The 27,441-nt window shown below is 39.9% G+C and overlaps 1 protein-coding gene and 1 pseudogene across 9 annotated transcripts in view; both read right to left on the reverse strand.

The window, feature by feature from the left end:
* PPP1R12B (protein phosphatase 1 regulatory subunit 12B) overlaps positions 1-27,441 on the reverse strand; it is a 237,000-nt gene that overhangs the window by 143,130 nt on the left and 66,429 nt on the right. For all 9 annotated transcript variants that reach the window (XR_012091213.1, XR_496491.3, XR_496490.3 and 6 more), the window contains exons 2-10: positions 24,532-24,662; positions 18,667-18,785; positions 15,690-15,849; positions 14,239-14,383; positions 12,170-12,244; positions 9,973-10,052; positions 9,164-9,303; positions 6,007-6,119; positions 2,700-2,903 (exon numbers count right to left, since the gene is read on the reverse strand). Coding sequence is in view for 6 of the 9 variants with exons in the window: in XM_037985736.2 (XP_037841664.2) it covers positions 2,700-2,903; positions 6,007-6,119; positions 9,164-9,303; positions 9,973-10,052; positions 12,170-12,244; positions 14,239-14,383; positions 15,690-15,849; positions 18,667-18,785; positions 24,532-24,662 (1,167 nt within the window). In the remaining 3 variants the exon portion in view is untranslated. The remainder of the gene's footprint in view (positions 1-2,699; positions 2,904-6,006; positions 6,120-9,163; positions 9,304-9,972; positions 10,053-12,169; positions 12,245-14,238; positions 14,384-15,689; positions 15,850-18,666; positions 18,786-24,531; positions 24,663-27,441) is intronic.
* Positions 8-2,634, reverse strand: LOC103230308 (peptidyl-prolyl cis-trans isomerase FKBP8 pseudogene; annotated as a pseudogene).

Here is a 27,441-nt window from a genome sequence, read left to right on the forward strand (position 1 = left end):
TGTAAAATAAAAGGAAGTAAAGCACAAGAAAGGTACAATACTGGCACAGCATAAAACATTTTGAGTAAAAAAGCAGAACTTAATATACCTATATAATCTTATTTCTGGATCCAACACTAATTCTATTTTGAGTGGTATTTACAAAAGGTTAGCTTTCAAAAGCTTACTCCTAACTTTCTTCCATTAAAAAACAGTATGAAGGGAAATAATTCTCATGGGAAAGTCAGGATGAGCAAATAAAGAAAACAGCAGCACAAATTACACAAAGCAGCACCTCTGCCAAGAGAGGAGGAGAGCCTTTGAAAAGCCACAAACAGAAAGCTCCACTCTAATATTCTTGATGAAATAAGATTTATGTAGTCCCCAATAGTCCCCAGTACATCTTTTCCTTGAAATACAGCTTCCTTAGGAATATGTACAATAGTATGCTGCAGAGTTAATCCAACCAATATGCCTCATCTCTTTGAGTAGTCTCCAGAGATATAACGCAAGAGGACTGTGATTAAAAGGAAGATGTGACCCCAGAGAAAAGCACTAAGAGAGTCCTATAAAATCTGGAACTAAAGAGTGAAGAAAATAAAAATTTACTAATCTTGAATGAATATACAAACTATTTGTGAAGTTAGCCTAACCATATTAATGAATGAATGACAAGTTAAAAATTATTTTTCCAAGTACTAATTTGCCTGAGCTTAATTTGGATTCAAAGCCCAGAGAACCTCTTAGGCCATACTGAATTTTTTGTTTGTTTGTTTGCAGGGTAGGAGGCTTTATTTCACTGTGGTGGGAAAGCAGCCTAGACAGCGTGGGGCAGGCAAGGCAGCAGGGGCTGCCCCCAAGCCTGTTGAGGAGAAGTTGAGGCCTGCCCCAGCGGAGACCTAGCCCAGCGGGAGAAGGGGAGTGGGGGGGAAACTGGGTCTGAAGGAATGAGGGCCCCCTTGCTCTGAGCATTCCTCCTAGAGGGCCTCAGTCCCTCCTACTGGCTGGGCTGCACAACCCCCAATCCTTGCTGCCTCCAACTCGGAGGAGGCGGCTGGACCAGGGAGGGCAGTGGACAGGGAGCCTGGGGGAGTTAGGGAGCGCAGGGCAGGGTCCATGGTGTGCAGACGGGGTGGTGGCCACCTGGGCGGTCAGTTTCTGGCAGGAATTACCACAGAAAGTGCCACACCCTCCAAGGCAACAGCAGTCGCCCCAAACAGCCACTTCCATGGGCTGGACCAGGGACCCTTGCTGGGGCACGGCTGGGGTTGCCCAGTATTTTCTAGTACAGAGCAGTCTCCATGCTCCGCTGTGCTGCGTGCTTCTTCACCAGCTTCGAGAGCTCTGCGTGGATAGTCTTGTTGGAAGGTTCCAGCTTCAGGACCGCCCTCAGGATAGGGATGGCCTCACTGTACTCATCCTGCTGGGGCAGTATCTTGCCCTTGCGGAAGACAGCCTTGATGTTGTCCAGATGGTGCTCCAACGAGGTTGCAGGAGCACAGGGCTGCACAGTAGTGGTCGAGCTTCACCTGTGAGGCCACCAGGTTGTTCAGACACCTCGCCCTCAACTGCAGGAGCTGCTTCTCCTCCTCGAACGTCATGTCCACTTTGGCGCTGGAGGTGACAGTCTTGATGGCAAGGTCATAGGAGTTGGTGGCCAGGACGAAGTCTGCCCACTGGTAGTGGGCACTGCTGCACTCCCACTTCCGGTTGGCCAAGGCCACGCGCTCCTGCCCTATGAGCATCTCCAGGTCAGGCCAGTCCACAGCCATCTTCGAGGTCACCTCCAGGCACAGGGCCGCGTGTGGGGGATGTATGGGCTCCTGTCCCGGGGGCTGTAGCAGTACATGCAGTCAGCAGTGACCATAGCTGTCTCCCCCACGTCCATGAGTTAGACACTGAGATCCAGGGCCTGGATGACCTCACAGACGCTCAGGGTGAACACTAGCTCCGGCTCCTCCTGCACCCACATGCCATTCTCTCGTGATGTCTGCAAATGCACGATGACCACCTGGCCCTTGACTGGGCAGCTCAAACCCGGTGGCCCTGGGACAAGCGTCTTCTTCCTCAACAGCTGGTTATGTCTGGCCACTCTTCAGGGGCCGGGGACGGGGCAGGCTTAGGCTCCATGGCAGTGAGGAACTCTCGGGCCAAGGTCCTGGGCTGTTCAGTCTCTTCCACCAGGGGCTGTCCCACGTCCTCCAGCAGTGGCAGCTCTCTAAGGTCATCTTCCTCCTCCTCTCCCTCCTTGCCCTCTGCATTCTCGACCCCATCCAGCACCTCGAAGTCCTCAAGCAGTGGGACCCTGGCAGGAGGCGGGGGCAGAGGGCTCAGAGGGTTCAGCACACGATGCCATGCTGCTGAGGGTATAGGAATTGGCCCTCTGGCTCCAGGACCCCTGCCTGCGGTCCTGTGCCCCCCTCCGCCATATTGAAATTTTTATGTTTCTGATCTATTTTTTGCTTTAGGTAAGGGGGCAAGGAAGACTGAACGAACCAAAAGGAAAAGCTATTTTTAAAGTTTTTTTTTTTTTGGCCAAGTAAAAAATAGCAAGCAAATAGCTACTTGATTAAACTATCAGTGTGCCTGTCTCCTTTTAAAGGCTTTGCATTTCCAAAATCAACTTAAGGACTAGAAAATATTTTCATTTGTTCCTAAGATTGAATTTTCATGGAAAAAAAAACTGCGTTGGAATTCCCCCATACCCTCCCAAACTGCACCTTATCTTTGTTGTCTAGTAGAGCAGAAATCCGAGGGCTTGAAGAGGAACGGTAGATGGAAGAGCCTCGGTCCCTTAGAGGTTCCCTGGAATTGGCCACCTCACTCAGCATGTTGTGGCTGCCAGTTTTTCTCAGTCCCAATCTCCATGAAGAAGGAGATTCATCTTTGGGCTCTTCTGGCTTGTTAAAAAGGCCAGAAGAGAACTACGAGAGAAGCAAAAGAAATGAAAAATAAAGGCTCTGATGATTCTTTTTCAGCCTATTTGCCTTTTCCACACTTAACTAAGTTCAGCGAGGCAACATAAGGTAGCTAAGAACAAATACAGGGCAGTCTTTCTGCCAATGTTCCCTCCCTCACCCGGCAAACACTAATAACCTCTCCAGGCTCTTTCTTCCTAAGTCAAAAATAGCCTCGGATTCTTCACACAGTGCTCCTACCAGACAGAGTTGTTGTGAGAAATTAAACACCATTTGCTATCCTTGTGCAATTAATACTGACCTGGAACACCAGGAGATTGTATTCGAGTAATGTATCTTCTTCTAACTCACTGTGGAACTGAAAATAAGATACTTTACTTCTCTAGGTCTCAACATGCTCACCTGTAAAATGATGATAATGAGCTTAATCCCTTATAATATGTGGAGACTGGAAAAAATGAGATCAGCTAATTTATCTTTTATTTTTATTTTTTTGAAGTGGGGTCTCACTCTGTCGCCCAGGCTGGAGTGCAGTGGCCTAATCAGAACTCACTGCAGCCTTGACCCCCTGGGCTCAAGTGATCCTCCCACCTCAGCCCACCAAGTAGCTGGGACTACCAGCATATACCACCATGCTTGGTTAATTTTCTCTAAATTTTAATAGAGACAAGTTCTCCCTATGTTGCCCAGGCTGGTCTCGAAGTCCTAAACTCAAGCAATCCTCACACCTCAGCCTCTCAAAGTGCTGTGATTACAGGCATGAGCCCATGTCCAGTCAGGAACAGGCTAATTTATAAATACATTTTAAGGTACTATGATAAAGTGATTTAAGTTAACACTGACAAAAATTCTAGAAGCCACTCCACTTAAATTCTGCTAATTTCAAGGAAATTTATTTGATCTAGAGTAGCAGTTTAGAGAGCTTTAGATTTCACTGAGCAGCCCAAAAAAAAAAAAAAAAAAAAAAAAAAACCCATAAAACTAGAGGTCAAAGGGTTGCTATCTTTTTATCTTTTAAATTTAATTTTGCCAAAAGAAAACAACATTCTGAAAGATGTTTTCTTTTTGAACTCATCATCACCACCATTTCATTAAAAATGAAATGTTAATATCAAAAAAGAAAGCTTTATGGAAAGCTTACATTGTCCTTAATTATCTCATTTTGCCATAAACTAGGGAAACATCATAGATCAGCATTACGCCAAGGACCAGTTTGGGGTACAACTAGTCTTTGGAATACAAGCCAACAGACCCTTCCTGAGGTCCAAGACCTTTTCAAGAAGACTTAGGCCTTTCTTCCAATATGAGGCTACCTTTACTGCCTGATACGGTGAAAATAAATGAAACTATTAATCACTAATCTCCAACTCACATAAGATTTTCTCTTTTCATCAGTCATCTGAATGTACACATGTATGTACTCCTTCCAGCTTTAGGGGTTCAATAATGTCAGCTTTTTACAAGCTACTCTGATTCTAAGGGGGAAAATGCCTTCCCCAGCATCATTTTAGCAAAGTAGAATACGTATCTGTGTGTGTGTGTGTGTGTGTGTGTGTGTGTGTGTGTGTGTGTGTGTGGTGGTGCTGCTGCTGCTGCTGCTGCTGTTGTTTTTGAGACAGGGTCTCACTCTGTTGCCCACGCTGGAATGCAATGGCACAATCACAGCTCACTACAGCCTTGACCTCCCGGGCTCAAGTGATCCTCCCACCTCAGCCTCCCAGTCCCAAGTTGCTGGGACTACAGGTGTATGCCACCACGCCTGGCTAATTGTTTTATTGTTTTTAAAGATGGGGTTTTCCCATGTTGCCCAAGCTGGTCTCAAACTCCTGGGTTCAAGTGATTTGCCCACCTTGGTCTCCCAAAGTGCTGAGATTGTAAGTGTGAGCCACTGTACCTGTCTAATTTAGTATTTTTCTATTGAAAAAAGTAGGAAGTCTAGGCATCCTTAGAAGCAGTGGCAGTATATGAGGTACACCTAAATGACTGAATAATGAGTGAGATTACATTTATTGGAAACCTCTTTAATTATTCACAATGATGCTTCTAGGGATAAATAAGTATACAGGCCTTTGTTCTCTCATTTCCACAAGAATACCACAAGCCTATCTTTCCAATTCATGAAGTGCTAAGAAGATCATTAAGTTCATACCTATATAACCACAGAGCTTTTTCAACAGCTTCACTCCAAATAACTCAAATCAATTCTTAACCTCAAAACAACTTTTATACTTTGTAGAGCAGGGTCATCATTCAACTCAGTCTCACTCACTAGAAGCCTACAGATTCTCAGAGGCCTGCACAAAGTTACAGGAGGAGGTGCCTCTGGTATTTCAACAAGTTATTTCTACGTCTGCCCTCTACTCATCATAAGGTATAAAGACTTTACTCATGAAAGTCTTAAAGGAGAAACATAAAAAGGAGAATAATCACCAAAACAATGAATACTGGATGCTAGGTATCTTCTAGCCCAGTCCACACTTTACATGCAGGCATCTTAACTTCAGATACAAAGAAAAGAGGCAAATGACAAAATCTCTTTGGCCTCGGACTGCTCTATCTTATGTTATCTTAACACATGGTGGCCAAATTTGTTTGGTAATGACCTTATAGATTTTGGGCGGCAATGTTATGGGTTGAATGTTTGTGTCCTCCCAAAATTCATATATTGAAGCACTAATTCCCAATGTGACTATATTTGGAGATAAGGGTCTGTGAGGAGTGATGAAGGTTAAATGAGGTTAATAGGGTGGGGTTCTAATCTGATAGGGCTGGTTACCTTATAAGAAGAGAAAGAGATACCAGAGCTCCTTCTCTCTGCCATGTTAGGACATAGCGAGAAGGTGGTTATATTCATGTCAGAAAGAGGGCCCTCACCAGGAACTGAATTGGCTGGTACCTTGATCTGAGACTTCCCAGCCTCCAGAACTGTGAGAAATAAATTTCTGTTGTTTAAGCCACCCAGCCTGTGTTTTTTGTTATGGGAGCCGATTACGACAGGCAAAAATGTATTTTTTATTATTTTGCAAGAATGTACCTTTAAGGCCTTTCTGGATGTGTGCTACTGCAGTAGGGTAAAATCTAATTCCCAAATTAAGCAAAAAGTACTCACCCTCCTGGCAGAAGAGGCAGAGAAGGTATTCTGAGCTGGTGCTGGTATCTGCTCCGTGATGCTACTCTTGCTTTCAGAGTTGGAATGGTTGACAAAGGTTTCCGGCTTTTTACCTGTTATTTAAGACAAGAGAATTAACAACTACTAGTATAAAAATCTTATCTTTGTGTCTATGTCCTTTTCTGCTAATAGAAAAGATTTGCCCATTATCAAAACAGATTATTAAGGCCTTGTAATGCTTGGATGTAAACTAACATAAGATCTCTTGCAACTGTTGGCAGAAGAAAATAAACTCCACGTTATTCCCATCTTGGTAGGCTCCAACTCCAACTTTCAGATAAAAACTGAAAACTGTCTCCACGTTATTATATCATATATAAAATCCATATATAATCTGTCCTTTGGGGATCTCATCCTTTTCTACAGTTTTACCCTTCACTTCTTATGCAGATAATTTCCACTTGGGTCCCTACTACTCTGAGGAGTCCCAGATCAAAGTCCAGATCTTAGGCACGCCACTTGCCAGTTATGAAACCTAACTCACCTAACCTCCTACAGTGTCAATTTCCCATTCTAAAAAGTAGTGATAATAATATATACCTCAGAGTGTGGCTGTGAGGATTAAAGAAAAATGTTTAAGTGTGGTGCAAAGTAAAAAGCACTATACAAATATAAAGTTTTATTGTAATTCCCTGAACTAGATATAATGTTTCTGACTAGTGAATACCATTGACTACACTTACATCTCTCATGTGACATGTATTTCACTCATGTATACATCTTTCTATTCCCTGACTAGATATATTCAACAAAAATCATTGAATGAATGTGAATGCCTGTTATGTACCAGGCATTGAGCTGAGACCTGGGAGTTCAACAATGAACCCAGAGTTCCCAGCCAAAATGAGTGCTACAGCGGAGTTAAGTAGGCAGTGCTAGAGGGACATAAACAGAGAACAATCATGGGGTAGAAGAACAGTGAGGTGGCCCATTTCCTTTCAGCTTCCTATACCAGAAAAACCTAAAAAAAGACTTTTTCAACCTGCTAGATCCTATAGTTTTCTACAGAAATCACTCAATGAGCATTAATGGCCTGAAATGAATTTAGGCTTAAATGGTACAAATGTTCAGGAGCAGGAAAGCTCAGGGCATGTTTGAGGAAATTAAGCAGTCCAACTTGGCCAAAATGTGTCCTTAACTATGTACAGCATTGGAAAGGTCAGCTGGAGCTAGATTATGAAAAGTCCTGAAGGCCAGACTATGGGGCTTGGGGTTTATTTACTCTGTAGGCAAAGATAGAGTGAGAGAGGTGGTCACAGGTTTAAACAGAGGTGTAGCATAATTAAAAGGGTACTGTGGGTGTTTATGCCAATAGCAATGTGAAGACGGCTACAGAGAACAAGAGATCTAAGGCAAGGGTACAAATCACAAAGCAATGACAGTCATTCAGGCAGCTCCCTCCCATTTTTCTCATACCTTAGCAACTAACAAAAGTAATCTAGAATAGAGCAAGTTCAGATATTTGTTCCAAATATTTGAAGCCTAGAACATGTAAGTACTCAATAAATAATAAAATATCAAAAAGATGCACATTTATAAATTCTTATAGGTACTACAATAACATTTCCAGAGCATACTGTGCATGATAAATAATAGAAGTTCAAGTCTCAATGAATAAAAGGTCAACTCCTATATTGTAAACTTAGCTGGTGCCTTTCTTCTCTGTAGAACCGGATGGTTCTCTGACTTCCTTTTGGTGACTGACATTCAGTGAGCCTCAGAGACTAAGACATGAAGAAGGGTAGTATTCTCCCATCATGGAGAGAAATCATATCAGCAAAGCCAGACCTCATGAGGAGCTGGTGCCCAGACAACAGAGTAAGTTAAATTATATATATATTATAGGTAGGACAACCACGGCAGAGTTTAGAGGAAAACACAGACTCCATTGTAAACATAATGTGTGACTCTTTCCCCTCTAGCAGAAACATTTCATCTTATCATGGACTCCAGTTTGGAGGGATAATATGGCAGTGAATGTGGGGCATAGGTACACTATTCTTTTCTCAGTGTTTGCCTGACTATAAATCAAAACTTGTGGATTATTTTCTAGCTTGCTGGTCTGACCATGTTCAACATCTCACTCACTGTTGGGATTCCTGTCTTGTCAAACAATAAACTTAAGCTCTAGGGCTAGGTGCGGTGGCTCATGTCTGTAATCCTAGCATTTCGGGAGGCCAAGGCAGGCGGATCACTTGAGGTCGGGAGTTTGAGACCAGCCTGGCCAACACAGTGAAACCCTGTCTCTACTAAAAATACTAAAATTAGCTAGGCATGATGGTGCACACCTGTAGTCCTAGCTACTGGGAGGCTGGGGCATGAGAATCACTTAAGCCTGGGAGGCAGAGGTTGCAGTAAGCTGAGATCATACCACTGTACCCCAGCCTGGGCAATAGAGCGAGACTCTGTCTCAAAAAAAAAAAAAAAAAAAAAAAGAGGAAGCCCTATATGAGGTATATATTATCAATAATAGCCATAAAGGTAAATATGATTTTCTTCCTTCCTTACTCCCCAACTCACGAGAGGGAAAAAAAGATTTTAGGATTCTGTTTAGGAAATCAGGCAAACCTGAGAATTAAATGCAAGTATTCACCAGTTGGTTTGACCCTAAGAACTTCTGCAAGATCTCATCTTCTCTGCCTCTCAGCATACTGACTTTTGGATTTTGGTTTCTATGCCATCTACCAACCCAGGGTAAAGAGAATTGGATTCCTCAAATAAGAATTATTATTTTTTTCTTTTTAAATTTTTTTGTAGAGACAGGGTCTTGCTATGTTGCCCAAGCTGGTCTAGAACTCCTGGCTTCAAGCAAGCCACCCTGTTTGGCCTCCCAAAGTGCTGAGGCACCGTACCCAGCATGCACCTAAGAATTCTTTGTGCACCTTATCCTGTGGCTACACAGGAATTGGTAGATATAGTCTAACATAGCTCACAGTTTTTATATAAGGGGGTCACCGGCAATTTGATATCTTATCCTTGAAAACTAAACTTCAAGCTCTTTTTGGAGTCCTGTGAGGCCTGGCTAGCTCTCTGACAATGAGTAATCTCCTTACACTATGGAGATAGAGGGTCTTTACTATGAACATCTTTGCATTACCTGCCTCCTTCTCAGTTTCTGACTCAGAAGCTTCATCTTCACCTTCCTCCTCCTCTGAGCTGGAGCTACTAGATTCTTTGTTCTCTTCCTCCATTTCTTGGGACTTAGGTGTCTCCTCCTCATAGAGCATCTTCTCTTTGCTAAATTAAAGACGACAACTTGAGTGTAACTCAGAAGTGATAATCAGGTATAATAAAGGGAACAAGTCTATAAACCTGTATGTGGAAGCAATAACAGAAACACATTCAAATTCTTCTTTACGTCTGTGTGTTCTTCCAAACTCTTCATTTTTGCAGACTAAGATTTAGTATTTTACTACAGAGTATGGCTCAAGGAAATCTGGCCTGTTTAACACACAGAAAAAAGGAGAGCTATGAATTTTGATGACGGCGGATAAATATTCAAAAAAATAATTTAACAAATGTTTACTGAGTACTTATTACATGCCAGGAATCATGCTAGGTACTGGTATAGTCATAAACAAAATAGACATTGTCTCATTGTCTCTGAGTTCACGAAACTTACAGTAAGCAGAGGCAGAAGTTGAGACTAAGAATGCCTAAGCCAGGATTTTTAAATGCTGAAATGCTGCACACAGTCTAAATTAATTCTGAAGTTTAAAACACAGTCAACCTTCCTAAGTGTCTCCCTCACATATCAATGCCACTCTCTTGTTCCACATACTTTCCCACAAGTTTATAGATCATGTGGCTAAATACAAACACAGAGTTTCTTCACTTTATAAATTCTGAAGTATGTCACTGACACAGAGCAAAGCTCATCCCACTACTCAAGCCTAAATGTCTTACTTCTTAAAGAACCCACTCTGCATCTTGCTGTTCAGGTCTGACTCAATGAGTTTATTCCGTGTCTCCTTTTCACTTCGAAGCTGGAAACGGAGAAAACAGAGAGAAAAGGGAAGAAGTTGACTATTGGTGAAAAATCAGCAGTATTGAGAACCAAAATGGTACTATCATCTTGAAGAAAATAGGACCAACACCAAAGAGGTAGTGGAGAACCCGAGAAAAAGAGAAACATATCAGTTGGGTCTCCTTAGATGACAGAACTCATCCAAGGTAGAAGAGAAAAGCCATGGTGTTAAGAACTTCAATAAAACTGCTCCTATCAAATATCCAAACCCAATCTTCAAAAAAAAGTCTAGATTCTGAAGGATAAAAAGCCAAAAGGAACCTGAAATAATTCTTTATGATTCATATACTGAAATAAGTTGGCAATATTTCTAAAGAAAACACAGGTACCAAATGGGAAATAAGCCCTTAGAGAAAATGGTCTGCTATTTAGATGCATGCTCTAGACAAAATGTATTTATATCCCTGGAACTCAAAGTTATGCAGAGGGCAAAGATAAGTACCATTCCCACTGCTGTAGAAATATTATTTCATGAATAATACTATTGATGTTCAAAAATCTTACCATGCTAGGTAGATAGAGAATACACAGGAACTCTCTATTTTTGCAACTTCTGTGTGAGTCTAAACTTATTTCAGAAAAAGTTTTTAAAATTACAAGAACCGCTGGGTGCGGTGGCTCACACCTGTAATCCCAGCACTTTGTGGAGCTGAGGCAGGCGGATCACGAGGTCAGGAGATCAAGACCATCCTGACTAACACGGTGAAACCCCATTTCTACTAAAAATACAAAAAAATTAGCTGGGTGTGGTGGCAGGCACCTGTAGTCCCAGCTACTAGGGAGGCTGAGGCAGGAGAATGGCGTGAACCCGGAAGGCGGAGCTTGCAGTGAGCCAAGACTGTGCGCTGCACTCCAGCCTGGCCGACAGAGTGAGACTCCGTCTCAAAATAAATAAAATAAAAGTAAAAAATAAAATTACAAGAACCTAACTGTGCAAAATATACAACTTATAATTAGGAAGGCTGTTGCTGCTAAATAACAGCATTGACACTGTATTTGAAAATCCTGGTTTCAGTGATCCTGACTGCTCAACAAAGAGAACAAAACGAACTTTAAGTTGTGTTTGTCTGAGCTTAATGTATGTGACTTTTCCACTGAGCCTTAAAATAACCAGAATCTTCACTTTACCATACCAGACATAATGCTGAACACAACAGAGGTTAGGTATGGTTGATCTGTCCCATCATTGTATAGTTCTTTGATTCAGAACTGCTGTTTTCCACATGTGTCTTAAACTTTAGTTTACATTACCTGAGTGACAGCATGTGCAAAAGAAAAAACAAAAACAAAAAACATCATTGACTTTTTTGCCCCTAATGTCCCACCCTAATGTCATTGATCTTTATTCTCCCCACTCAAATTATTCATCTGCTTTACGAGTAAAAAATATGGCTTATTCACTCTTCATCTGTATATTGGGTGGGTTTTCCATCCTGCAGTCTGAACACAAATACCATACTTATGTAGTTCTCCTGTATAGCACTAATTAAGCCAAAGGCATGCATGACCAAACAATAAAAGATTCAAAATGAGGAGCAGAGAAAGGAGGACTGAATTCTGGATGTTTCATAAAACTGGAGTAAGTATGAATCACTGATCAAATACTCTCTATATGAAATGACAGTTTTAGTATTGTATTTCCTTATTTTTTAAGAAATAAATATATCCTTCTCTGTAATCAATGTGTTTAAATAAAGATAGTCTTTTAGTCAATAAGAAAGAGAAAAGCTACGAGGTGTCCTCCACTCTGGTACTTTCTATTTGGAAAAACATATGATTCGAACATATCACATTCATTTTCTAGAAATCAAGGGTATTAGGTTTTTGCGGCTGTTTTTAACTTTTAGCTCCTTGAAGGCTATCTTATAATGAGCAAAAATCCTGAGCAATAATGGTTTCTGGGATATATTCTTCTAACAGACTGTTTATAGTTCCTGAAGGGAACAATGAACATCTCTGGAATGCAGATATGTCCATTTCAACTCTCAGCAGACGTAACTGAAACAAGCAATTGAGATACTCGGTGTGAACTGCAAACTATTAGAAAAGTTTCAAAAGCACCAATCAGAGACTCACCACATTCTGCTTCTTCTGGAGCATCTCCAAATGCTCCACGAGACCCTCATCAGCCACATCAAATGGTGTCTGGCCCTGGCAGAGAAAAGGAGCACCATGACTGATAGAAAACAGAAGCAGCAATCACATGACTTTATTAGGGAACTATTCAATAGTCACTTTTTGCCTTTGACTCCAATAGTAGCTGCTTTTCAAACTAATCTACCATACATTATGATAACACCTTCATCTATCACACAGGACACATAACAAGAAACACCAAATCCTTTAAATATAGAGTTTGTACAACAGTATTGCAGAAATCACATCATTTCTAATCCTTATTGCCACCTGGCAAATAATCAAGTGAAATCCCTACTTGTATCTGTTCTAAAATGGTCTTAATTGCTATGATAAATTCCATAAAGAGCTCTTCAAAACTTCAGAGGGAGGTTCAGGGCACATGTTCAATAAAGATTAAATCACAGGAATCATCTTCCTTTAAGTGAGGGGACGACTGACAAGAAAGTTACTCCTTTTAGGAAGCATCAGTATAATTAAGAATCCTGACCCATAGTCTGAGAATGAAACCTGGGTTTGGGAGAGATGTGACACAGATAAGAATATCTACTAATTAAAAGGCCATGTCTCTGCACTACCAGAAAATCAGTACATATATGGGCTGGGCACAGTGGCTCACACCTGTAATCCCAACACTTTGGGATTACTCAATATTATTCAATATTCACTTTTTGCCTTTAATTCCAATAGCAACTGCTTCCCTAACTAGTCTACCATACATTATGATAATACCTTCATCTATCACAGGGACATGTAACAAGAAACACTAAATTCTTTTTTTTTTTTTTTTTTTTTTTTTTTTGAGACAGAGTCTTGCTCTGTTGCCCAGGCTGGAGTGCAGTGGCCAGATCTCAGCTCACTGCAAGCTCTGACTCCCGGGTTTACGCCATTCTCCTGCCTCAGCCTCCGGAGTAGCTGGGACTACAGGCGCCCGCCACCTCGCCCGGCTAGTTTTTTGTATTTTTTAGTAGAGACGGGGTTTCACTGTGTTAGCCAGGATGGTCTCGATCTCCTGACCTCGTGATCCACCCGTCTCGGCCTCCCAAAGTGCTGGGATTACAGGCTTGAGCCACCGCGCCCGGCCAACACTAAATTCTTTAAACACAGAGTTCGGGATTACAAGTGGCAAGGCTGGGGAATCACTTGAGCCCAGGAGTTTGAGACCAGCTGGGAAACCAGTGAGACCCCATCTCTACAAAAAAAAAGAAAGAAAGAAAGAAAATTAATTAAAACAAAATCAGCTGGGCGTGGTGGCTCATGCCTGTAATCCCAGTACTTTGGGAGGCCGAGGCAGGTGGATCACCAAGTTAGGAGATCGAGACCATCCTGGCTAACACAGTGAAACCCCATCTCTACTATTAAAAAAAAAAAAATTAGCTGGGCGTGGTAGGGTGCACTTGTAGTCCCAGCTACTCAAGAGGCTGAGGCAGGAGAATGGCGTGAACCCAGGAGTTGGAGCTTGCAGTGAGCCAAGATCGTGCCACTGCATTCCAGCCTGGGCAACAGGGTGAGACTCCATCTCAAAAATAATAATAATAATAATAAAATAAAATCAGTAGACATAGGGATAGGAGTTCCAGAGCTTCTAAGTTGTTTGAAGTGAGGCTGAATAACACTATTTTCAGCCGAACTCAAGGATCTTTGTCATTATAACATTTTAATGACTCACATGAATATAGCAACCATAAAATCTTTCATATCTTACCACAGACAGTAACATTAGGCTCCTCAAAGCTCATTTTTTGCCAAGAACAAATATATTTTTTTCCTGTTTTAGAGGCCTGAACATAAATACAATCAGAAGGTCTATGGAGTTTTATTTTAAATAACAAACATAACTCTGTGTTAATAGGGCCAGAGGTAGGGTGGTGGAGGGTAACATTATAGCTACCAGTGATGTATATTTCACCAGAACAGTCAGACTGCCAGTGAATAGAGATGTAAAGCCTTTTATTCTAGAGATCCAGCCACCAATCTCATTGTTCTTTTAGAGGTTCAAGCTCACTCACCAGTTTGTTTCGAATATCCATGTCACAGAGTGCTTCTGCCAGGATGGAGCAAGCCTCCTTCACTCCCCAGTGTGCAGCAGCATGGAGGGGAGTCCAGCCATCATAATCCTGAACATTGAGTTCATAGCCAGCCTGTATTAAAAGTCTAAAAAGAAAACCCAAAACAAGACATGTATCTCCTCTATATTACAGTTTTCTGACAAATAAACTATTATCTAATTGATATTTCAGATTTTGGCCCTGAACCACAGGGGTCTTATGATTACTTCTGCCCTCTAAGGCACAGTTTGGGTTTCATAGTTACTACTTTGCATACCAATTACAGATGATCTTTATCAATCCTCTCGAAAAAGTCATAAGATATTTCCTAGGCATATCCATGTTACACCATACAAGGGGAGTATATGGAAAGGTATGTACCTAAGATTAACCAAAGCATAATTCAATTAGCCAAATCACATAACTCTGTTAAAGGTACATTTTCCATTTTCCAGTGCAGGAAAGAAGTAACATATAAAATGAAGACTCTAATAGGCTGTGGTCATTCTATCTATCTGTAATAGTGTCAACAATAAAGTTTAAAAAAATAAAATAAAATGAAGACTTAATTCTCTTCAGGGTATTTTCCTAACTAACTTTCTAGTTGATCTTTCTAGGACACTATATTTACTGTATACCCACATAACTCCAGTTTTTTGTTAACTATAAAGCTATAATTTAACTTGTATGCATGCAAGAGAAAAGATTTGACTCTTGAAGACCCAAACTACATTGAGGCCTTTATGGATATCACTCTCAGGCAGAAATGGAGCACCAAAACACTGCTATACCTACTAGGGACCCTGTATTAGGTGAAATATGAAATACTGGAAGAGTCCAGTTAACAACTGCACATATAATGCCTTTGGCAACTCAAGTATTTGGCAAAGTCTGCCAACATTAAGTACCAAGAGCTACATGAAGCATGTATGGATGTAAGGAAAAATGGAACAGACAGAGTAGTAGAGTCCAAATCCCTCACATAATTTTGGCTATCCTGTGCCAGCTGGATACTGCATACTCAAGATCTATATAATTAATCTAATGACACCAAATAAATTATATAAGTCAAAAAGGAACAAATGGTCACAAGTATTACAGGACACAAGAAGAGGTCGTTGAAGGGATATTAATGACAAATCATAGAACCGGAAGAAGTCCCCTCCTAGGACCATATACCTCAACTGTGTTTCACACCATACATGTTAGTGAGAAGCTAGAGGAATGGTGGGAGGAAGGGAGACAATCCATGGATGAATACCAGCAAAATGTGAGAAAGACTATACAATCAGAGAGCAAACCAACAAAAAAGAAAACGCATCATAGTGGAAAATCTAAGTAAGCCTCTGCTTCCAAAACCCATTTCATCTTCTCCCAGTGAACCACTCCTGATTGATGTAAATGCACAATACCTGAGGACTTCAGAGTAGCCCTTGGCAGCAGCCACATGAAGGGCTGTAGCCCCTGAGCGAGCCTGCCTCACATCCTCTATTTTCCCACTGTTGAGCCACTGGCGGGCATCCTGCAACAACTGCTGCTCTTCTTCTTTTCTTGACTGCTCTAGATCGACTCCTACAGAAACCAGATACCAGACAGCCAGGATTACTAAAGCTCCACTTAAGTTTGACAGGATATTTTCCTTAGATTAAAGCACATCATAAATATAAATACAAATAACAATTTAGCCATCAAGTTGGGTAATTATCAAATTTAGAAGATCAATGGCATTTGTACACATATTAATGGTCTTACCAGGATTAAATCATGAGGTTAAATATTATATGATACAGATCCATTAAGGGAATGCACCTAAAATTGTTTTCAACAGAACATAAATACAAAGGGGACATTATTTTTACATTATAATATTTGTGCAAAGCTATAAACTTCCAAGTCTTTTTACATGTTATACGACTTTAGTTTCCCAACAATCTTTCAAGGTAAATATAATAGATATTACAATCTTCATTTAACAGATGAGGAAATAAAAATAGAAAGATTAGGAATCTGGCTCAAAGCCACAAAACATATTAGTGAGAGAGCTTGCCACTAGAACTCCGATATCCTGGGTCCCTCTGTGTCATTCTTCTTCTGGGTCCCTATCCACTCACTATACCATAGGATTAGTATCCAAAATCTTGGTTTCAGGTATTGATATACTTTAAAAATTGAACTATCTCTAAAGTTCATTTCCATATACAGGTAAATACACTGACTTGAATATATATAATCTAGGGCAGATTAGTAGGTGATCTGCAGTTTAAAAACCTGTCTGCTTTCAAGGGAATGCAGATTTTATTTTCCTTAAAAACATGAAAAAACTCCAAGAGTTACTCCCTTTAGCCAATAACTTTCCAATATCTGTGCCAGTGACAAGGGGTTAGGGTGTGGCATACCCCATTATACAAAATAATAAAATGTCTCAAATACAAATATACCCATTCAAAAAGTTTTACACTCATTAGCAGTCTTTGTGCTTGGTCTACTCCCTTTCAGCTCTTAAAAGAGAACCTGCCGGGTGTGGTGTCTCACGTCTGTAATCCCGCACTTTGGAAAGCCTAGGTGGGTGGATCGCCTGTGGTCAGGTCACGACAAGCCTGATCAACATGGTGAAACCCTGTCTCTACCAAAAATACAAAAATTAGTTGGGCGTAGTGGTGGGCACCTGTAATCCCAGCTACTCGGGAGGCTGAGGCACGAAAATTGCTTGAACTTGCGAGGCGGAGGTTGCTGTGAGCTGAGATTGCACCATTTCACTCCAGCCTGCGAGACAAAGTGAGACTCTGTCTCAAAAAAAAAAAAAAGAGAACCTGTCAAATACCTAAGTATTATCTGTATGATTTTGGGAGGCGGATGGGGTGAAGAGATCAGTTTAAAACCAATTTAAAACAGATCAGTACTCCAAACACAAAGAAGTGTTAGCAGTGCTGCAAAGTTAAACATATATACGAATACCCCTTTCAATAGCGTATACTCCCTCACTGAAGAGTCAGCAATCAAAATAGAAAAAGTGGTTTCTCCAATCAAAACTATTTTTTAAAACTGATTTTTTTTAAAGTTGTTTGTACATTTTAAAGCAAATGTTAGAAGATAAAACTGAGTGAAACTGGAGGTTATGCTAAGCATAAAATTCTTCAATTCAATAGGGCACAAAGCCAGGAGCCATAGCTCATGCCTTTAATCCCAGCACTTTGCGAGCCAAGGCTGGTGGATCACTTGAGGTCAGGTGTTTAAGAACAGCCTGGCCAACATGGTGAAACCCTGTCTCTACCAAAACATACATAAAATTAGCCAGGCATGGTGGCGCACACCTGTAGTCCCAGCTACTCAGGAGGCTGTGGCAGGAGAATCACTTGAACCTGAAAGGCAGAGGTTGCAATGAGCCGAGATGACACCACTGCACTCCAGCCTGGGCAACAGAGTGAGACCCTGTCTCAAAAAAAAAAAAAAAAAAGGACACAAAAACTATACATGAAAGGCAGCAAAAGCAAGTAGTTACTGATCTAGAACATCACTATATTAAAGTAGGATCAGCATACTTTCTTCAAAGGGCCAATATTTTCACATTTGTGGTTCATCCAATCTATCACTACTACTCAACTCTGCTGTTGTAGCATAAAAGCAGTTTTGGATAATATGTAAACAATGTGCGTGGCAAGAATTGGCCCTGACTGTTCTAAAAGTTCAAATTGGGAAAGACCACTGGAGCTAAATCCTCTGGGATGGACTGCAGATTGTGAGTAAGGTAGTTCAGCAGAAGGACTAAAAAAAAAAAAAAAAAAAATTCACTACAAATCTTGTCCACAGGGTTTTGTGATGGAAAAAGAACCCAGGGACTTCCAGGTTGAAGAATTCCATCCTATTATGTGAAATTGATTCTCCTAAAACTATAAAATAAGAATAAGTATTTTTAGAATATATTATTCTAAGTTAGCTTCCTCACCTTAACAAATTATCATACTAATTCTCATGGTTAGTTACAATAAATATCTTTACCAGCACCACTTTTAGCTCTCAACAAGGGAAAAGATGCAAAGTCACAAACTGTATTTGGCCAATTCTCAAATTTACACTGTATCCCAATACCATGCATACACACAGTAAGAAATGTTCACACTCCTCATCAGGTCACTCTTAATTGTATAATGGGTATGCAACCTCTGAATGGCAAAAACAAGGAATGATTGGTCATCCTTTTGGCATCTGGCCTACTCTTGTGTGAGTTATTATGAGGATACTTGATGCTGGATTAATGATTAATGCAGTGCAGACAGATCAAATCCTCTCCTGTCATATGACAGTGAAATGCTCTACACAGCAAATGGATTATTTTCTGTAAATGGCAGTGTTTGAGAGTCTTTCCTGGCCCCCTCCAATCCATGAGGTTACCTTGCTTCTTTACTTGCTCCAGAAGAAGATCCTTCATGGCTGGCTCTTCTGCAAGGTCAGAGGGAACTTCACCTTCACTGTTGACAATACCTACACTGGCTCCGTGATTAATGAAATACCTGTTGTAGACAAAATCCAGGATCAATATTTTATGTCAATCTAATATAAATGTTACTCATGCATCTGGCATTGAATACACAGAGAAGTCTCTATTTTGAGTTTAAAATATGGTCTCAGTTAAGATATTCCATTATTAGTTTCTACGTGCCTTAAACTTCAGTAATTAAGACTAAAGGCTTCCCTATTTCCTCACTACAGCAATGCCAACAAACAGGATTTCTTTCACACTCATATTACTAACTCCCATCCTCTCACTCCCAGTGGATGGCAAGAGAATTTCTAAGTAACATAAAAAAGGCATGGAGCCTTAAACTTTCCCAGTGCCACATTGGAGCTTATTAAGTAGTGCTGTGGGTGTGAAAATAAAAGAATAAAGTGTCCATTAAAATTTATATAAATCTGCCTAAATTATGCCTCCACAGAAGTCTCCTATCAACCAGACATCCACATGAAATCTTCCTCTACTCTAAGACGAAACTAAATTATTTAAGAAGAAATATTAAAATGTTAAGGAACTAAATTCTAAATCCAAATAGAAGACTTGATTCTGAAGAAGAAAGGTCTGATAATTCAATACCTTACATAGATCTTTTTTGATTTTCAAAGTACTTTCAAGCAAAATTATATCATAAGTCTTAGCACGTAAAATTATATCATAAGTCTTAGGCAACATTAGGAAGTAGGCAATGTGGGTATTATTACCATGACTTTAACAAATTGAGGTTCATACATAGTAAGTAATTTTCTCAAAATCACATAGCAGGCAAGTGGCAGAGGGTACAGCCCCAGTCTTGACTTTAAATCTAGTTCATCTTTTCTCTAGATCAAGTCACTTTTGGGCCAGTGAGAACCCTAATAATGCTAGGAATTCTATCAAATACTCAGAAGCATTTAAAGGAAAAAGAAAAATAATTCAGATTAGACTTCAATCCATTCAACAATTCAATAAACATTTACTGGTCCCCTACTATATTCAAGAAACCCTTTTTTTTTTTTTTTTTTTTTTTTTGAGACAGCGTCTTCTCTCTTGCCCAGGCTGGAGTTCAGTGGTGCAATCCCGGCTCACTGCAACCTCCGCCTCTTGGGTTCAAGCAATTCCCCCGCCTCAGCCTCCTGATTAGCTGGGATTACAGGCGTGTGATACCATGCCCGGCTAATTTTTGTATTTTTAGTAGAGACGGGGTTTCATCATATTGGTCAGGCTGGTCTCCAACTCCTGACCTCCTGATCTGCCTGCCTCGGCCTCCCAAAGTGCTGGGATTACAGGTGTGAGCCACCGCACCCAGCCATAGGAACCACATTTTAGACACTGTAGGAGATTACAAAAAAAAGAGAGAGAGAGATAATATATGGCCAATGGCCACTGCATTCAAAGAACTGGCAGAGGGGGCCAAACGCAGTGGCTCACCCCTATAATCCTTTGGGAGGCTGAGGTGGGCAGATCACTTGAGGCCAGGAGTTTGAGACTAGCCTGACCAACATGGTGAAACCCTTCTCTACTAAAAATATAAAACTTAGCCAGGCATGGTGGCAGATACCTGTAGTCTCAGCTACTCAGGAGGCTGAGGCACAAGAATCGTGTGAACCCAGGTGGCGGAGGTTGCAGTGAGCCAAGATCAGCCTGGGTGACAGAGCAAGACTCTGTCTCAAAAAAAAAAAAAAAGTTGGTAGAGGGAAAAGAATCAATAGAGATTAAGACCATGTTTTTGCTTTCTTGGTGCCTAGTACCTGGTATAATAGGGCCTCAACAAATGTTTGTTAATTTATAGATCCATTCTACATATATGAAGCTCAAAGGCCTTCACAATTCACCTGACTTTTAACCATCTCCTTCTTTCCCTTATAGTCTCAGAGGAAGACAGACCTTACTCAATTCCAAAACTAACTCCCTCTATTTGTATTCTTAATTCTATCAAGTCCTAGGATTCCATTCATAAATTACCCTTCATTTCCACATATTCAATAGCTCCTCTCTTCTGATTCCTCTCCCTTAGGCCAAAGGAATATTCAGCTACACCTCCCTAACCCTGAAATATCAAAATGCAAATAATACACATAGTAAGCACTCAACAAATGTTTCCTGGATTGAAGTGTACCCTATACTCTATAATTAAACTAAACCACTTACTGTTCCCAAACACATCAACTCTCACCCAGCTCTCTTCCACAGCTTGTTTCTTCCAACTAGGTGGAACTCTCTCCCTTCTCTTTTCCCTTCTAGAAACCTTTGACTTCTTTCAAAGTTCATTTAAAATGCTTTTGCCTTCATGAAAGCTTTGCCAGTTCTCACAAACTGAATTCCCTCTTTCCTTCCTTTAACCCCATCCTCCTTCTTCTCCTCCCCAACAAACACTAATACTAGACCTCGGTCATGACTTACACTGTACCTCGATGCAACCGTTCCATCAGACTGAAAGCTACTTGAATGCAATGTGAAAGGAAAATAAAAACTTGGGACCCTAATTTCACTATGCCAAAAGAAAAAAACATTAAGCTGAAAGTTGAGTCATGCAAGAAGCTGCCTTACCTTTTGTTCCTAAGGAGATAGCTATAAAGTTAAATATCTCTACAGGTTCTACGTTTACCTCTATGTTCACCTTATCTTACGTAAAGTGAGATTTACTGAGCGTGAGATGAACATTTAACTGACTATTTCCCTACCCGCTCCTTTCTTTGTGAATTCAGGAATGTGACCATGCCCTCCCCTTTTCCCCTCCAGGCTGCTTTTCCCATTTAAGTATTGAAGTTCTCAACTTGATCTTTGGGGAAAGGCACAGATCTGTCTCCTGGGTGCACGTCTTTAACCTTGGTAAAATAAACTTCTAAATTGATTGAAACCTGTCTCAGATACGTTTTGGTTCATAGCAACAACTGGGTCTTCCTCACTATTATCATCGCCATGGCATCTGACACTTGCTTTTTTCTCTTGGCATTCCATAAATATTGCTTGAACTACATGGAATATGTAACCACTCTACTCTGACGTCTATTCCATCCCTACTGGATCAGGCATAATGTCACTTGGGTATACAGGACCCTGCTTTTCCCATGTTCTACAATCAAGAAGATGAATTTTTAGAAAGTAATTTGGCTGTTTTTCCATTTTCTCCAGTTTTAGGGAAAAAAAAAGTTAAAAACCTCTTTAGTTTTACCTTTACCTGGACAAGAATAAATATCAACCTATGAAGTAATTTCTACTTTATCTCTGAGAATCCTTAGAGTTGCCCAAAGGCTCATAGCTCAATAAATATGCCCCTAGAAAATAAAGCCTTCTTGTCCTTCCTAACTCAACACCAATACAAGGTCTTTATGCTACTATTCTAAGGGAGGAAGAAAGAAAATGAAATATGTTCAAAAACAGAATAAATTAGCATCTCAATAAACTATAAAGCCAAATGCTGTACGTTTGGGTCAATCTGCTGCTTCTAAGTTAAACATTATTCATAATAAAAATGTAAAAACACCCAGCTAACTAGCATTGAGCCTGAACTCATTTTAAAATGAGGAAAAAAGCCTCTGAAGCTCCCTCCTTTTGATGCAATATACTGAGACAAAAAGATCATCATGAAACATGAAATAGAATGTACTTGGATTCTTCCTACAAAGCCAGTTTGCCTTTATTCATTTCTACTCCCTTGAAATTTAGAGTTCCTAATGATTCTGGGAATAAGAGCATAAAGTCTAAGATCTTTCAGATACAAAAATAAAAACGATGAGATGATCAGGGACTGATCTTATTTAAAACATTCTCCACTGGCCCTGAGGTAAAGCAACCAAAATGAATAGTACAATTTTTTTTTCCATTGTGTTTGTATGTATGTGTGTGTGTGTGTGTGTGTATATCTATATATATATATATAAAAGCTACATACTGCAAAGAAATAAATGACAGTAAAGTCAAAACCTGTCTAATAATGATATGCATAGTGAAAAATAAAATAAAGAAGGCCATCTCTACCACCACCCCACCTCTGCAATGTATTCTGGTCTAGATCACCTCTCTCCTGGTCATACTTCCAAGTATAATTTGTAATAATTTGTCTTAGGAAATAGTAGCTCTCACAGATTTATTTCATACAAGGTAATATTTGTCTGAGCTAGAGATTGTTACATTTTGAACTTACTTCCAGAAGAATTATATTTGTTCATAAGGATGAATTAAAGAAACCACTGTAAAAAAAAAAAAAAAGCAATTACAATCATTCTCTGTACTTAGCTTCACACACAGGAGGATAATGCCAGCACAAGTGATCCTAATTCTAAGCATGTGCTCTCCTTAGAAAAGTGAAAGAAAAAAACTTAGGAAAAAATCGAATCCTTGAATGTAATGAGATTTGGTAGCTCGAATATCACAAGCGTGCCACCTGAACAAATAGCAATTGAAAGGCCAACATGTTCTATAAATGTTTCTTAAATAAATGTTTTAAGTAAAATCACCTCAACTCTTAGGCATCAGAATTCTGGCGTTACTGGATAAGACTGAGAATAAGAGCCCTCCTTCCTGTTAGACTCTGAAAATGGGCAACCTAGGGGATGAAGAGGTTACTGACTTTTACTAAATTGGAACAGAGGGAGGAATCAAGAGTGAAGAAAACTGCACTGTTTATTTCTGGTTGCTTTGGGGCCAACCCAGTCATCCACTTTTTAGAACAAGTAGCCCAGTCAAACACCAGTACTGCTGCCTAAAGTTTCTCTGGCTCTGACTCTCCCTTTGTCTAACTTCTCCAACTGAGCATCCCTGGGTCAGCAGCAAACCTAGCAACTCAGACTCTCCCTTAGGAAACCTGGGCAAATCAGATTCTGTGGGAAGTCATTCTTAGGCCTCTACAGAGCTGCCAACAAAATTCTCCCTGCTGTTTCCTGAACAGGAGAAATGTAATGGAGTTCTACTCATATTATTGAAAAGGGCCTTCAAACAAGCAATCTGATTTTCAAAGGAGCATAGAATATCATGATTTTATTTAGGGAATTTACCTTAACAATATAAATTTACCCTCATCTAGAATATGCTCAACTGCCTCATTTTAAAGATGTTTCGACTGCCAAAGTCTCTTCCTTGTTTAAAACTAAACTCCCCGATCATTCCTTCAAACAACAGATATTTATTCAGTGCCTCTTATATCTCAGGTACCACATGGTCAGGATTCTTCTACCCATGGGAGGGGAAACTAGTTGTCCTGGAGATAGTACCTCCTAATGTATCTTATTAAACATTCCCATTCAACTAATGTGGAGAACACATGCCAGTGCCCACCTTTCCTTTGTTCCATATGTTTAGGCTCATTCTTCTGCTATTAACTACATGAGTGCTGTGACTGGTATGCTAGGCATTTTTTACCTTCATTTGTACTAAGCACTGATTAAAAAAAAAAACACACAAAAACAATGAAACAGGTTTACAAAGAATCCAGAAAAAATCTCCAGGACTGCCTATACACATGCCCAGCTACAGTTGTTCAGAAAGTGAACCCAGACAGTGGAATAGCCACCTCTGCATATCCCAGCAAATATAAATTACCTGCAAATAGAAGCAAACAAAAAGTTTCAACCAAAAAACTATAGATTTAGCAGCTTTACAAAACATTGTATTAGTTATGTCTTAAAGATAATTCAACATTCTGCTTTTGTAATCTGTAATAAAGAGAGACTATAATTATTTATAAAAATCAAATTCCTAAGAATAGAGGAGTAATGAAGGCTATTCCTGCCAATACTGCAAAGCCACACACACAGAGGCTCACTCACTCTGCTATGTTGAGATAGCCACAGGACGCTGCTGCATGAAGGGGTGTCCAGCCTTCGTTGTCTTGCTGGTTTACATTGGCTCTGTTCTCCACCAGAAACTTCACCATATCCAAATTTTCATCAATACATGCCTGAAAAGAAAAGTCCGTTCATTCATTCGACAAGTATTCACTGGGCCACTATGTGCCAGACGCTGCTCTGGGCATTGACAATGCCCAGCAATTCTAATAGTACATTAATTTCTCTTTCTTCCATTCTGTCTCCAGAGCATGACTTCTAGGCTTTGTGATCTTATACAAGCTCCTTAAATGTCTCTATGCCTTAATATCTCAACTGTGAAACACAGTTTCACGTAAAATGATACTTAATCTTATTTATAGTATTATTAGGATTAATTATGAAAGTGATTTCTAAAGTGCTATAAATGAATAAGCTGTTTCATCATTATATTATGAAAAGGAAAGCATGTCACAAAACACTGATTTGTATATGAATTTTATTTTATTTCACTGCCACCTATTTGTCGCAGATGCTTATTAATTTTAAAAGAAAATAATCAGAGGATTGCCTGAAGCCAGGAGTTTGAGACCAGCCTGGGTAACAAAGTGAGACCCTGTCTCTATTATAAAAAAATTCATTCATTCATTCATTTAAAAAAGAAAAAATCACACAGGATCAAATGCAGTTTTTCTCAGTGGGAAGTTGTAGTTTATGACTCTAGAATTGCTAAATAAACCTTGCTTTGGTGAGAAATGGTAGGGTGATCATTTCAAACAGAAAAAATGTATTTTCATGTATTTTCTGAATGGCTTCAAACACTATGGCAAAGTATGCTTGCAGTTATGGATGGTTAGGAGTCTCATCTGCTCATTTCATGGCAGCAATTAGGAGACAGCAGAAACTTTTTGAATAAAGGCTTTAGGCTTACCATAAGACTAAAAGAAACAGTCACGAACAGCAATGAGATCTAAAAAAACCAAAAGGTCTTGACATAGCTACAGAATAAAAATGTGGTAGAAGGTCCACATGTGAAAATGGTAATCATTATCAAGGCTTCGATGGTTACAAAACCATTGGGATAATTCAGGACCAAGAAACAAATGAGATTCCCTTTTTAAAACTTGCCTTTTAATCCCCTCCTTTAAAAAACAAGGCTAAAACTTCAGCTCAGGTAGAATTATCCAAATCAAAGGATTTTCATAATAATATTAAGATATTACTTGCATTTTCATTGTATTGACATTTACACTAATGATGCAAAAGCAATGGTGAGTAAAACTGCTGGTGCCTTAGCATGAAGCAAGACAATGGCATCAAAAACTACCAGCAGGCACTATATTCTTCCCCACCACATACAGTTAAAAAAATAAAAAAGAAAGCCAGTTTCACTTAAGAATAACCTTGAAGAAGCAGTAGAAATTTTTTAATATTCTGTGTGAGAAAATGGAAAGTATACTTAAAGCACTTCTGCTGCATTTTGAGGTATGATGGTTGATTCTAGGAAAAAGCACCTAAGGCCAGGCATGGTAACTCATGCCTATAATCCCAACACTTTGAGAGGCTGAGGCGGTAGGACTGCTTGAGCCCAGGAGTTCAAGACCAGCCTGAGCAACATAGACCCCATCTCTACAAAAAAATTAAAAATTAGCCAGGCATGGTGGCATGCACGTGTAGTCCCAGCTACTTGGCAGGCTAAGGTGGGAGGATGACTTAGGCCTGGGAGGTCGAGGCTGCAGTGAACTGTGATCACTGCTGTCCAGCCTGGGTGACAGGGAAAGACCCTGTCTTGAAAACAAAAACAAAAATAAAAATAAAAACACACCACTTGTGCATCTGCTTCAGGTGTGAGATGAACTAGCCACTTTTTAAAATCAAAATAACACCATTTTTACTCAAAAGAATAACCAACAAATTGTGATAATTTGGACTTGAAAATGAGCAAAGTAAGCCTGTCACTCCAGAGAAAATAATCAGTATGTGTTGCAACAAAATTCGACCATCCAAGTGAAGATAAAAATTCCAGAAACAGCTACCACCATGAGCTTGACAGCTTCCCAGTATTCACTTTTCTGATAAGGTCTGTCTATCAACAAATCTGATTTGTTGATATTATATAATGAAATGTATTTAGATTTGTAAGATCTCTATAACTCAATCAACCTATATTTTCCAAATAAACAAATGCATGGTGTTAGAAAATCACACATGAAGTAAAAGATTCATTCAAAGTACAAGTTAGGCTAATGTGTTTTAATGTAAGAGAGTAAGAAAAGTCCATTGATATGGTTTCAGTTTCCACACTGCATGGACATTTAAGAAACTCATATCTTAAACTACCATTTCCAAAACTTACATTTAAGAAACTATCAGGTTGGGTGTGGTGGCTCATGCCTGTAATCCCAGCACTTTGGAGGCCGAGGCAGGTGGATCACCTAAGGTCAGGAGTTTGAGACCAGCCTAGCCAACATGGTGAAACCTCATCTCTACTAAAAATACAAAAACCAGGCAGGTATGGTGGTGCATCTCAGCTACTCAGGAAGCTGAGGAATAAGAATCACTTGAACCCAGGAGGCAGATGTTGTAGTGAGCCAGGATGGCACCACTGCACTCCAGCCTGGGTCACAGAGACTCTGTCTCAAAAAAGAAAAAGAAAAAGAAACAAACCATCACTTGTTAGAGTTTGGTATAATATCCAAGAAAAACATCTACAATTGTCTGAACAGACTATTAAATGGTCCTCCCTCTCCCTTCGAGAGGCCACATTTTATATACTTTCATCAAAATAATATATCACAACAGATTGAATACAGACATTAAAATAAATTTGTAAAAACATAAAACAATATCATTATTTTTAATTATGTCATTTATATTAACACGTAATCAGCGCCATTGTTGCTTTAAATGACT

This window comes from Chlorocebus sabaeus, chromosome 25 (assembly GCF_047675955.1).
Source record: "Chlorocebus sabaeus isolate Y175 chromosome 25, mChlSab1.0.hap1, whole genome shotgun sequence".
Classification (NCBI taxonomy): Eukaryota; Metazoa; Chordata; class Mammalia; order Primates; family Cercopithecidae; genus Chlorocebus; species Chlorocebus sabaeus.